This window comes from Leucoraja erinacea, chromosome 18 (genome assembly GCF_028641065.1).
Source record: "Leucoraja erinacea ecotype New England chromosome 18, Leri_hhj_1, whole genome shotgun sequence".
NCBI lineage: Eukaryota > Metazoa > Chordata > Chondrichthyes > Rajiformes > Rajidae > Leucoraja > Leucoraja erinaceus.
The window spans coordinates 12,663,167-12,676,477 of NC_073394.1; the positions used below are offsets into that span (position 1 = coordinate 12,663,167).

General features: G+C 47.6%; 2 protein-coding genes across 4 annotated transcripts in view; one reads left to right on the forward strand and one right to left on the reverse strand.

Moving 5' to 3' along the window:
• The window catches only part of ctr9 (CTR9 homolog, Paf1/RNA polymerase II complex component), a 37,996-nt gene extending 36,697 nt beyond the window's left edge, over positions 1 to 1,299 (reverse strand). The window contains 1 exon segment of the mRNA XM_055649347.1: positions 1,177 to 1,299. Coding sequence (XP_055505322.1) covers positions 1,177 to 1,224 — 48 coding nt within the window. The 5' untranslated portion in view covers positions 1,225 to 1,299.
• A 2,122-nt stretch (positions 1,300 to 3,421) lies between these two features.
• mrvi1 (murine retrovirus integration site 1 homolog) overlaps positions 3,422 to 13,311 on the forward strand; it is a 147,259-nt gene continuing 137,369 nt past the window's right edge. For 2 of the 3 annotated variants that reach the window (XM_055649348.1, XM_055649351.1), the window contains exons 1-2: positions 3,422 to 6,518; positions 10,143 to 10,450. In XM_055649348.1, coding sequence (XP_055505323.1) covers positions 10,159 to 10,450 — 292 coding nt within the window. In that variant the 5' untranslated portion in view covers positions 3,422 to 6,518; positions 10,143 to 10,158. The remainder of the gene's footprint in view (positions 6,519 to 10,142; positions 10,451 to 13,311) is intronic. The other variant, XM_055649349.1, reaches the window with a different exon arrangement.

A 13,311-nucleotide genomic window follows, 5' to 3' on the forward strand; every position in this document is an offset into this window, starting at 1 on the left:
ACATCTCCTTTAAACTTCCCACCTCTCATCCTTCTACTATACACTCTAGTGTTGACATTTCCACGCTGGAAAAAGGCTCTGACTGTATACCCCATCTTTGCCACTCCTAATCTCTATCAGGTCAGGGACAAAGTTCTATTGAAATTATCCCCTCAGCCCCTGTCCTTCCAGAGAAAACAATCCAAGTTTGTACAAACTTTCCTTATAGGTAATACCATCTATTCCAAGCAGTATCAAATAAAATCAAATAGAACAAGTGGTCCGACAACTTTAAGCTGTGCACGCCATACGCAAGAAGAAGTATCCTGGTAAACCTCTTCTGCGCCCTCTCTAAAGCCTCCACATCCTTCATGTAATGGGGCACATCGACAAGCAGCCCACAGAGGGGTGGCAGCGATGGCAAAGGACCTGGTCACCTCCCGATCTACAAACTAATGGCCCCCCTCCCCTTACCCCATGGAGCAAAGGACAGGGTGAGGGGGAACACCAGGGTAGAGAACAGAAGTCACAGAGAGGGAGCAACAGGGAACAGGGTGAGGGGTGGGGAGTGAGAGAGATGGCAAGAGAAGGGGGAATGTGGGGGGTGAGGAGGGTAAGGGGGTGGAATGAGGTGGGAAGAATAATCGGTGAGGCGGAGGTGGGGAAGTGGTAAGTGGAGATGAGGTGGGGTGAGGAAGATAAAGGGATGAGTGAGGTAGGGGAATGAGGAGGAAGAGAGGGGGAGACTAAGGGGAGATGTGGCGGGGTGAGGAGGATAGAGAGGGGGAGTGAGGTGGAAGAATGAGGGGGGGGGGGTGAGAGCGGAGGTGGGGTGAGGAGGAGAGGGGAGGGCAAGGGGAGTTACGGTGGGGTGAAGAGGATAGACAGAGGGAGTGAGGTGGAAGAGTGGAGGTAGGGGGAGGGCAAGAGGAGTTACGGCAGGAAGGGGAGTGAGGTGAGTGCCACCAGATCTGCACTCAGGGCAACGGCACAGCAAGATCCCAGCAACGCCAGCCAGCCGGCCGGCTCCCCGGACCGGGCAGTGCCAGCCTGCCGGCGGCCTCCGTGTACCACCCCCCACCGTATCCCCGACACCGGTCCCCGGCAACCGGCCTCCCGCTCCCAGCGCCGACTCCCCCGCTCCCGACCCCATTCTCCCGTTACCCCCCCCCCCCCCCCCCCCCCCCATTCCCGCACCTCGTCCGTGTCCCGCAGCGGGATCTCGATGGAGCCGCGCGACAACATCCCGAGGCCTCGCGCCGCTCCCGCCTGGCGCTGACCCGCAGCCCCGCCCCCCGCCAGCGCTTCCGGGGCACGGCTCAGCCCCGGCCTGCGGGAGGGAGGAGGAGCGGAGTGGGGGGGGATACAGGGGGGCAGGGTCAGAGTGGGGGTGGATACAGGGGGACAGGGTCAGAGTGGGGGTGGATACAGGGGGGCAGGGTCAGAGTGGGGGTGGATACAGGGGGGCAGGGTCAGAGTGGGGTGGGGGTGGATACAGAGGGGCAGGGTCAGAGTGGGGGTGGATACAGGGGGCAGGGTCAGAGTGGGGTGGGGTGGGATACAGGGGGGGCAGGGTCAGAGTGGGGGTGGATACAGGGGGCAGGGTCAGAGTGGGGTGGGGGTGGATACAGGGGGGGCAGGGTCAGAGTGGGGGTGGATACAGGGGGGCAGGGTCAGATACAGGGGGGCAGGGTCAGAGTGGGGTGGATCCAGGGGGGCAGGGTCAGAGTGGGGTGGGGGTGGATACAGGGGGGGCAGGGTCAGAGTGGGGGTGGATACAGGGGGGGGGCAGGGTCAGATACAGGGGGGCAGGGTCAGAGTGGGGGTGGATACAGGGGGGCAGGGTCAGAGTGGGGGGTGGATACAGGGGGGGCAGGGTCGGAGGGGGTGGATGGAGGGGGCAGGGGGCAGGGTCAGGGGTGGGGGTGGATACAGGGGGGGGGGTGGAGAGTACAGGGGGTGCATACAGGGGGGCACAGGGGTCAGAGTCAGAGGGGTGGATACAGGGGGGCAGGGTCAGAGTGGGGGTGGATACAGGGGGGCAGGGTCAGAGTGGGGGTGGATACAGGGGGGCAGGGTCAGGGTCAGAGTGGGGGGTGGATACAGGGGGGGCAGGGTCAGAGTGGGGGTGGATACAGGGGGGCAGGGTCAGAGTGGGGGGTGGATATTGAGGGGCAGGGTCAGGGGGTGGATACAGGGGGGCAGGGTCAGAGTGGGGGGTGGATACAGGGGGGCAGGGTCAGAGTGGGGGGTGGATACAGGGGGGCAGGGTCAGAGTGGGGGTGGATACAGGGGGGCAGGGTCAGAGTGGGGGTGGATACAGGGGGGCAGGGTCAGAGTGGGGGTGGATACAGGGGGGCAGGGTCAGGGGCAGTCAGAGTGGGGGGGATACAGGGGGTAGGGTCAGAGTGGGGGTGGATACAGGGGGGGGCAGGGTCAGAGTGGGGGTGGATACAGGGGGGCAGGGTCAGAGTGGGGGTGGATACTGAGGGGCAGGGTCAGAGTGGGCGTGGATACACAGGGGCAGGGTCAGAGTGGGGGTGGATACAGGGGGGCAGGGTCAGAGTGGGGGTTGATACAGGGGGGCAGGGTCAGAGTGGGGGTGGATACAGGGGGGCAGGGTCAGAGTGGGGGGTGGATACAGGGGGGGCAGGGTGGGGTGGATACAGGGGGGCAGGGTCAGAGTGGGGGGTGGATACAGGGGGGCAGGGTCAGAGTGGGGGTGGATACAGAGGGGCAGGGTCAGAGTGGGGGTGGATACAGGGGGGGCAGGGTCAGAGTGGGGGTGGATACAGGGGGGCAGGGTCAGAGTGGGGGTGGATACAGGGGGGCAGGGTCAGAGGGGGGGTGGATACCGAGGGTCAGAGTCAGAGGGGGGGTGGATACAGGGGGGCAGGGTCAGAGTGGGGGTGGATACAGGGGGGCAGGGTCAGAGTGGGGGTGGATACAGGGGGGCAGGGTCAGAGTGGGGGTGGATACAGGGGGGCAGGGTCAGAGTGGGGGTGGATACTGAGGGTCAGAGTCAGAGTGGGGGTGGATACAGAGGGGCAGGGTCAGAGTGGGGGTGGATACTGAGGGGCAGGGTCAGAGTGGGGGTGGATATTGAGGGTCGGTCAGAGTGGGGATGGATACTGAGGGTCAGGGTCAGAGTGGGGGTGGATACTGGGGGACAGGGTCAGAGGGGGGTGGATACTGAGGGGCAGATTGGGAGTGGATACAGGGGGAGAGGGAACGGGGCCAGAGTGTGAGCACGGAATGTGAGATAGAGGGCCATTCAGTGGAAGTGAGGGGATTGGACATCCAGTGGAAGTGAGGAGGGGGCATCAAGTGGGGCGGGGCGAGGGAGTATCCAGTGGGAGGGAGGGATGGAGAGGGGGGCATTCAGTGGCAGTGGGGATATCCAGTGGAAAGGAGGGAGGCATCTGGTAGGGGATGGAGGGAGGGGGACATCCAGTGGGAAGGACATCTAATGGCGTCAAGTTGGGAAAAGGGGAAGTACAACGGGTTCTGGGGGTCCTTGTACATCAATCTATGAAAGTAAGCATGCAGATACTGCAGGCAGTGAAGAAAGCGAATGGCATGTTGGCCTTTATAACAAGAGGAATCGAATATAGGAGCAAAGAGGTAATTCTGCAGTCATACAGAGCCCTAGTGAGACCACACCTGGAGTATTGTGTGCAGTTTTGCACCCCTAATTTGAGAAAGGACATTCTTGCTATTGAGGGAGTAGGTTTACAAGGTTAATTCCTGGGATGGCGGGACTGTCATCTGCTGAGAGAATGGAGTAGCTGGGCTTATACACTCTGGAGTTTAGAAGGATGAGAGGAAAATATCATTGAAACATATAAGATGTAATATGGGAAAACCCAAAGACCTTCTGTAAGTATAGCTACATAGAAAATAGGTGCAGGAGTAGGCCATTCGGCCCTTCGAGCCTGCACCGCCATTCAATATGATCATGGCTGATCATCCAACTCAGCATCCCATACCTGCCTTCTCTCCATACCCCCTGATCCCTTTAGCCACAAGGGCCACATCTAACTCCCTCTTAAATATAGCCAATGAACTGGCCTCAACTACCCTCTGTGGCAGAGAGTTCCAGAGATTCACCACTCTCTGTGTGAAACAAGTTCTTCTCATCTCGGTCTTAAAGGATTTCCCCCTTATCCTTAAGCTGTGACCCCTTGTCCTGGACTTCCCCAACATCGGGAACAATCTTCCTGCATCTATCCTGTCCAACCCCTTAAGAATTTTGTAAGTTTCTATAAGATCCCCCCTCAATCTCCTAAATTCTAGCGAGTATAAGCCGAGTCTATCCAGTCTTTCTTCATATGAAAGTCCTGACATCCCAGGAATCAGTCTGGTATATCAGGAGAAAGTAGATAGCCATGGAACGTGAGAGACTAAAGGGATAATTTAGTGTGCGGCCGAGTGACATGGGTGAGGTCCTAATGAATTATTTTTCATCTGACTTCACTACGGAGAAAGATGTGCAAGACAGTGAGTTAGGAAGGAGTAAATGAATAGTCTGAAGAAGATCAACATTAAGAAAGGGAGGGGGGACGGTGGCGGGTTGTTAGATGTAATAGAGGGCATAAGGATTGGTAAATACCTAGGGCCAGATGTGATCTATTCAGGGATGCAAGGAAGGAGATAACTGGGGACTTGACGTAGATTTTTGTATCTTCATTAACCATGGGTGAAAGACTGTGTGGTTACCTTATTTAATAACAGCAGGAAGAAGTCAGGGAAACTGATGTCAATGATATGGAAATTACTGGAGAAAATTCTCAGGATGGGATTTATGTACGTTTGAAAAGGCAGGGGCTGATCCCTGGCTGAGCAGGCAACATGGCTTTGTGCAGGAGAAACCCATTCTCATTCATTTGAATGAGGTTTTTGAGGACATATGTAGGAAGATTGATGAAAGCAAGGTTGCAGACGATGTCTGGATGTTTGTTAGAATGCCATTTGACAAGGACCCACATGGGATTCTGATAATTGGGTACAAACCATTCCGCAGTGCTATCAGAAAGCACTTATCTATGTCCCCAATAACTCTCACCAACTTCTACTGATGCGCCCTAGAAAGCATGTTATTGGGATGCACCAGAGCATTGTTTGGGAATAGCTCCGTACAAGACTGCAAGAAATTGTAGATAATTGTGGATGCAGCACAGACCATCACACAAACCAACCTCCCTTCCATTGACTCCATTTACACCTCACACTGCCTCGGCAAGGCCACCAGCATAATCAAGGACGAGTCTCGGCCTGGTCACTCCTTCTTTTCCCCTCTCCCATCGGGCAAGAGGTGTAGAAGTGTGCAAACACACACCTCCAAATTCAGGGACAGTTTCTTTCCAGCTGTTATCAAGCAACTTAACCATTCTATCAACAACTAGAGAGCGGTCCTGAGTTACTATCTATCTCATTGGAGACCTTTGGACTATATTTAATCAGACTTTACTAGACTTTATCTTGCACTAAACATTATTCCCTTTATCATGTATCTGTACACTGGACAGCTTGATTGTAAACATGCATTGTCTTCCGCTGACTGGTCAGCATGCAACAAAAGCGTTTCACTATACCTCAGAATACGTGACAATAAACAAAACTAAACCAAGTTGAGAGGATTCTAGAACTCTTCCCCTATAAAAAACTTTAGGTGCTGAGGGTTGATTGAAATTTTTGACTGACTTTAGCTTGAGGAGCAAATCCCCATCTTCCATCTGGGCTGAATGCAGCTTCCACACTGGTATTGTATGCTCCACCTTTCTTGCTGTGTGCATCAGAAAATGGCCATCATCTCGGCTCAGTTTTACATTTTCTATTCGTACAGTCTGCTGGGCAGTTTCACAGCCTCATCGTTTCCAAAACATTTTACCAATAAACGTAATGTGCCTCACTCCATCATGAACCCATCTGTCTCACCATATTAGAGATATTCTCTGATCTCCATCCCTCCCACATCTTGGACCAAATGTAGGCAAATGAGGCTAACTTAGATGGGCACCTTAGTCAAAGTTAGGCCAAGGGGCATGTATCCTTGCTGTATGACTCCATGACTTATTGGTTGGGTTTAAGAGTCACAAAGACAAAGGAAATGAATGAAGTTGATCTGAAGATAAAGATATGATCCGACTGAATGGAGATGCCGATTCAAGGGGCTGAATGTTTTAAGGTTGGACTTCATTTTGATGCCTGCACCCCTGATAGATTGACTAGAGCCAGAGAGAACAGATCTGTCTGGGCCAGCTGGTTTTGAAGTGACGTTTGATTATTCAGTGTGACACCAGCATCCATCAACAACTATACTGCAATTGCCAATCTGGGCTGTTTTTCTGTTAACATCTGATATACTTTTTTTGAGAAAGCTGCTGGGAAATGAAAAGAAATTCAAAAGATGGTGATTTTCAGCATTTCGATAATGTTAAAAGTTATTCTAATTTGAGAAAATACGTCAACTTCTGAAGCCTGGAGCTGAACTACAGCTGGAAATCTGTGCGATTCACAGGCTGAAATGAATTTAAGAGGTAAAGTCTTAAAATAAATTATAACACGTTTTCTTACTCTAGTTTTAATGCTTGAATTCATCCAGTGGTGATTAGTAAATGATAGTACATTTTGTACAAAGATATGTACTGCATGCCATAATCTTTCGACCTCGGGTATGCATGCATAGTATTTTTTTCATGCTGATGCTGAGAAGAAAATGGTATTGGTTTTGGTATTGGTTTATTAATGTCATGTGTACAGAGATGCAGTATGAACAATTTTTTGCAGGTCATCTAGTCAAATCAAATAATATACGTAGTGTAAAGAAAAAACATACCAGTGTGCAGAATGTAGCACTACAGTGTTTTAGCGTTACATTTACAGAGAAAAAGTCTACTATCCACTATAATTAGGAACTATACCCTATGTTATGGGAGGACTATCCTGTTGTATTCAAGAGAGAGTTAAATAGGAATTAAGGGTTATGGGGAGAAAGCAGGATTTTGGTTGATCAGCAATGATCATATTGAATGAATGGCGGAAGAGCCGACTGGTCTACTCCTGCACCTATTTTCTAGGTTTCTATGTGGGGAAGAAAGTGTTCCTGAAAATGTTGAAGATGTTATTTTTCAGAGTACATATACATTAAATGTAGGGGTATGTTTGTGAATGTGTAGATTTGCAAAGGTGACTATCATCGAATAATCAAACACTTTCTGTTTAAAATTGTACAGGAAACATATTAACGTATATAGGGAAGGTAGAACAACATGTATATGTTGCTCGGAAAGGTACATCTAAACATTGTATGTGTGGATATATTATTTGTGGAAAGGCACACTATTTAGATGTGTTTACATACCCAACTGCATTGCATGTACGGAATATGCTGTAAATTGGAACCTACTTATAGATGCTTATAGAAGTAACTTTGAAAATAATGACAAACAGCATTGTCGGCATCTTGATTGTGTGCAACAAACAGGAACATAGGAGGCTGAGGATTGACCTTATTGAAGTGTACAAGATCACCCGGAGTCTTTTTCCTAGGATAGAGGATCATAAAACTAGAGGGCATAGGCTTCAAGTGAGAGGGGAGAGATTTAAGAGAGCTCTCAGGGGCAATTGTTTACTCGGAGGGTAATTGTGATGAGCTGCCAGAGGAGGCTGTAAAAATGGATACAATTATGACTTTAAAAGACATTTGGACAAACACATGGATTGGTAGGGTTTAGGGGGATATGAGCCAAATGCAGGCAAATGGGACCAGCCTGGTATGCCAACCAGTTGGCATGGACATGGGCCGATATGCCTGTTTCTATGACAATAAATGACATCATAGAAACATAGAAAATAGGTGCAGGAGTAGGCCATTCGGCCCTTCGAGCCTGCACCGCCATTCAATATGATCATGGCTGATCATCCAACTCAGTATCCTGTACCTGCCTTCTCTCCATACCCCCTGGTCTCTTTAGCCACAAGGGCCACATCTAACTCCCTCTTAAATATAGTCAATGAACTGGCCTCAACTACCTTCTGTGGCAGAGAATTCCAGAGATTCACCACTCTCTGTGTGAAAGACATAGAGTATCATAAGACATAGGAGCAGAAGAAGGCAATTCGGCCCATTGTGGCTGATCCGCCATTCGATCATGGCTAATCTATTTTTCTCTCTCAACCCCATTTACCTGGTTTCTCACTGCAACCTTTGATGTCCTTGCTAATCAATCTCTGCTTTAAAAATACCCAATGACTTGACCTCCACAGCCGTCAGTGGCAATGAATTCCAAGGATTCATCACCCTCTGGTTAAATACTTGACTTGCTAAGCCCCTAAATTCTAGAATTCACTGTCTTACACCTCTCTACTTTGTCACTTTTCTTAGACTATTTAATATTACTTTGAGCAAGGTTTTGGTCATCTTCTCAGTGTTAATCTTCTGTTGATGAGACACTTTTGTTATGTTGAAGATCATAGAATTATAGAGCTGTACAGCACAGGCACAGACACAGCCCTTTGGCCCACCATAATATATTCTATTAATGGGAATTGCCAAGTATGTGTAATTCTTTTGGCCTCATAAAGTAACCCTTCCAACTCGAGTTCATGTTGCCTTCATTCCTGGATCATTATAGTTGGAATGTAGAATTATGTGATGGTGTTAATCATATGCCTTGATGTTTGAGGCCTTCATATTGGTTCAGTATCTACTGTCAGATGTCGACAGTACCATCGTCAATTACCAAAGGGAAGAAGGTACAGGAGTCTGAAAACAAGTTCAAGAGCAGCATCGTCCAGCAACCGTCAGACTCTTAAGCACTTTACAACACTAACCTCTGCAACTTTTGATCTTCTAAGGACACGGTCTTTGGTGCACCTCGGACTACAGTTTGCACTGTTATGGTTACCTAGTATTATGGTTATTGAAGAATTGATTATTATATATATTTCTGGTCATTATTGTATTATTACAGGCCCATTAAGCTGCAGTAAAAAATAATTTAATGTTCTTTTGCTGGTATATACAGTGCCCTTCATAATGTTTGGGACAAAGACCCATCATTTAATTATTTGCCTCTGTACTCCACAATTTGAGATTTGTAATAGAAAAAATCACATGTGGTTGAAGTGCATATTGTCAGGTTTTATTAAAGGCCATGTTTATACATTTTGGTTTCACCATGTAGAAATTACAGCTGTGTTTATACACAGTCCCCCCATTTCGGGGCACCATAATGTTTGGGACACATGGCTTCACAGGTGTTTGTAATTGCTCAGGTGTGTTTAAATGCCTCCTTAATAAATGTATAAGAAATGCTCTCAGCACCTAGTCTTTCCTCCAGTCTTTCCATCACCTTTGGAAACTTTCAGAAGAAGAAGAAGAACATGAGGACCAAAGTTGTGCCAATGAAAGTCAAAGAAGCCATTATGAGACTGAGAAACAAGAATAAAACTGTTAAACATCAGCCAAATCTTCGGCTAACCAAAATCAACTGTTTGGAACATTATTAAGAAGAAAGAGAGCACTGGTGAGCTTACTAATGGCAAAGGGACTGGCAGGCCAAGGAAGACCTCCACATCTGATGAAAGAAGAATTCTCTATATAATAATAAAGAAAAATCCCCAAACACCTGTCCGACAGATCAGAAACACTCTTCAGGAGTTAGGTGTGGTTTTGTCAATGACCACTGTCTGCAGAAGACTTCATGGACAGAAATACAGAGGTTACACTGCGAGATGCAACTCACTGGTTAGCTGCAAAAATAGTTTGGCCAGGTTACAGTTTGCCAAGAAGTACTTAGAAGAGCAACCACAGTTCTGGATAAAGGTCTTATGGACAGATGAGACGAAGATTAACTTATATCAAAGTGATGCAAGAGCAAAGTATGGAGGAGAGAAGGAACTGTCCAAGATCCAAAGCGTACCACCTAATCTGTGAAATCTGTGATTTTTTTCTATTACAAATCTCAAATTGTGGAGTACAGAGGCAAATGAATAAATGATGGGTCTTTGTCCCAAACAATATGGAGGGCACCGTATGACAATTAAATCCTCTTGACTCCTGACTCTTCACCTTCTGTATGGTTGCAGCTCTGAGGATCGTTTGTAAGCAGAAGTTATTGTTAATAATTTGTGCTCTGCTCCTTATCAATATTGTGCAGGTTTCGCAAAATTAAAATGACTTCCAAGGTGCAAGCAGAGAAGGTTCGGAGTTCGGCAGGCATTGAAGGCTTGCCGTCACTGCAGAGAGGCCAGGCACTGGATGATGAAGAGAAGGACTCTCTGTGCTCCAACTTTGTCTCGCGTTTAGATTCTGGACTGGGCGCTGGGACAACGTGCTCATCCATGGATGGATATGATAATGTCAACATGGCTGTAGGTGTGTCATTAACCAGGAGCTTGAATGCACCCAGAGAGACTTCAGCCGGGGAAGTCTTTGGAAGACAAGTGGAATTCGTCAATGACAAAAGTGAGTCACTAGAATGCTCGGAGGTGGCTGCAACAATTAAACTATTTTACCCTGTTGTGCTTTAACCAAGGCTATAACATCCAGAAAATTACTAAGGGAGGGCCAGTAGTCAGTAAGCACTGCACTGACAGAGGAGTGATTGTCACATTTAAAACATTAAACCTATTATTAAAATAACATACACTAAGAAATTAATCAAACATGCATGTCATGTTGCCAGAAAACAAAATAAAGTTGCTGCTCACAGTCTTTGATCTAAGAGTTCACGTGATGGCACAGTGACGTAGCTGGTAGAGCCTCTGCCTCAGCTCCAGAGTCCCGGGTTTAATCCTCACGTCAGGAGCTGCCTATATGGTGTTTGCACCATTATGTTCATGATCTCGATGATGGCTGTGTGGCCAAGTTTGCAGGTGATAGGAAGATAGGTGGAGGGGCAGGTGGTGTTGAGGAAGCAGGAAGCCTGCAGAGAGAGTTGGAGAGGTTAGGAGATTGGGCAAAAAAGTGGAAAATGGAATACAGTTTAGTAAAGTGTATGGGCATGCATTTTGGTAGAAGGAGTAAAGGCATAGAGATCTTTCTAAATGGGGAGAGGATTCAGAAATAGGAGGTGCAAAGGGACTTGAGAATGCTGGTACAGAATTCCCAAGAAGTTAATTTGCAGGTTGAATCGAATGGTAAGGAAGGCAAATGCAATGCTAACGTTCATTTTATGAGGACTAGAATATAAAAGCACGGATGCAATGCTGAGGCTTTATAAGGCATTGGTGAGGCTGTATTTGGCATATTGTGAGCTGTTATGGGCCCCATATCTGAGGAAGGATGTGCTGACGTTGGAGCGGATCCAGAGGAGATTTACGTGAATGATCCCGGGGGATGAGTGGGTTAATGTATAAGGAGTGTTTGATGGTTCTGAGCCTGTACTCGCTGGAGTTGGGCGGGGGGGGGGATCTTATTGAAACCTACCGGTAATGAAAGACCACAGTGGAGAGGGTGTTTGCTGTAGTGGGAAAGTCTAGAACCAGCGGGCACAGCCTCGGAATAAAAGGACGTACCTTTAGAATGGAGATGAGAGGGAATTTGGTTAGCTAGAGGGAGGTGAATCGGTGGGATTCATTGCCCCATACATCTGTGGTGGCCGAGACATTGGGTATTTTTAAAGTGGAAATTGATAGATTCTTGATTAATAGGGGCATCAAAGATTACGGGATAAAGTAGGAGAATGAAGTTGAAAGGGAAAAATAGATCAGCAGGATTGAATGGCTGAGTGGACTCGATGGGCTGACATATTGAATTCTGCTCCTAATGGTCTAATGGTTCTCCCAGTGATTGCGTTAGTTTCTTTTGGGTGCTCTTGCTTCTTCCCAAATCCTAAAAAAGTGTGAATTTAACCATATAACCATATAATAATTACAGCACGGAAACAGGCCATCTCGGCCCTACAAGTCCGTGCCGAACAACTTTTTTCCCTTAATTTGTAGTTCCATAAACTACAATTGCAGCTTTCCACCTTTGCCCTGAATCCCTTGATTCGAATTTCCAACAAATTTCAATGTTAAAGATTCCAATGTTGCATTTTAAAATTGGTGGTGGCTTCTGTAACACTGCTACACTGGCCTCCCAAAGCAGGTGAAGACCAACTGGTGCCACAGACAACCCATGTCACTGAGTGGACAAGTGAGTGTGTCACACACACAGCTCTACGTCAGGACTGTCGCTGCACTCTGCGGGCATTGAGGATGTGCAGCTGGTGAGATTTAGGTGATTTACAAAGTTGCAAAAGCTGGGAGCTAAAATACTGCGTGGAGCAGAGAGTATTAGCCGCAAGAAATTGGACAAGTCTGGATTGTTTTTTCTTGTGCATCAGAGGTGAGGGGAGATCTAGTAACCATATAACCATATAACAATTACAGCACGGAAACAGGCCATCTCGGCCCTACAAGTCCGTGCCGACACAACTTTTTTTCCCTTAGTCCCACCTGCCTGCACTCATACCATAACCCTCCATTCCCTTCTCATCCATATGCCTATCCAATTTATTTTTAAATGATACCAACGAACCTGCCTCCACCACTTCCACTGGAAGCTCATTCCACACCGCTACCACTCTCTGAGTAAAGTTCCCCCTCATGTTACCCCTAAACTTCTGTCCCTTAATTCTGAAGTCATGTCCTCTTGTTTGAATCTTCCCTATTCTCAAAGGGAAAAGCTTGTCCACATCAACTCTGTCTATCCCTCTCATCATTTTAAAGACCTCTATCAAGTCCCCCCTTAACCTTCTGCGCTCCAGAGAATAAAGACCTAACTTATTCAACCTTTCTCTGTAACTTAGTTGTTGAAACCCAGTCAACATTCTAGTAAATCTCCTCTGTACTCTCTCTATTTTGTTGACATCCTTCCTATAATTGGGCGACCAAAATTGTACACCATACTCCAGATTTGGTCTCACCAATGCCTTGTACAATTTTAACATTACATCCCAGCTTCTATACTCAATGCTCTGATTTATAAAGGCTAGCATACCAAAAGCTTTCTTTACCACCCTATCTATATGAGATTCCACCTTCAAGGAACTATGCACGGTTATTCCCAGATCCCTCTGTTCAACTGTATTCTTCAATTCCCTACCATTTACCATGTACGTCCTATTTTGATTTGTCCTGCCAAGGTGTAGCACCTCACATTTATCAGCATTAAACTCCATCTGCCATCTTTCAGCCCATTCTTCCAAATGGCCTAAATCACTCTGTAGACTGTAGGCTAATTGGCCCCTGTAAATTGCACTGAGTGTGTAGGGAGTGGACACAAAAGGGGGATAACATAGAACTTGTGTGTGAACAGGTGATTGATGGTCAGCGTGGCCT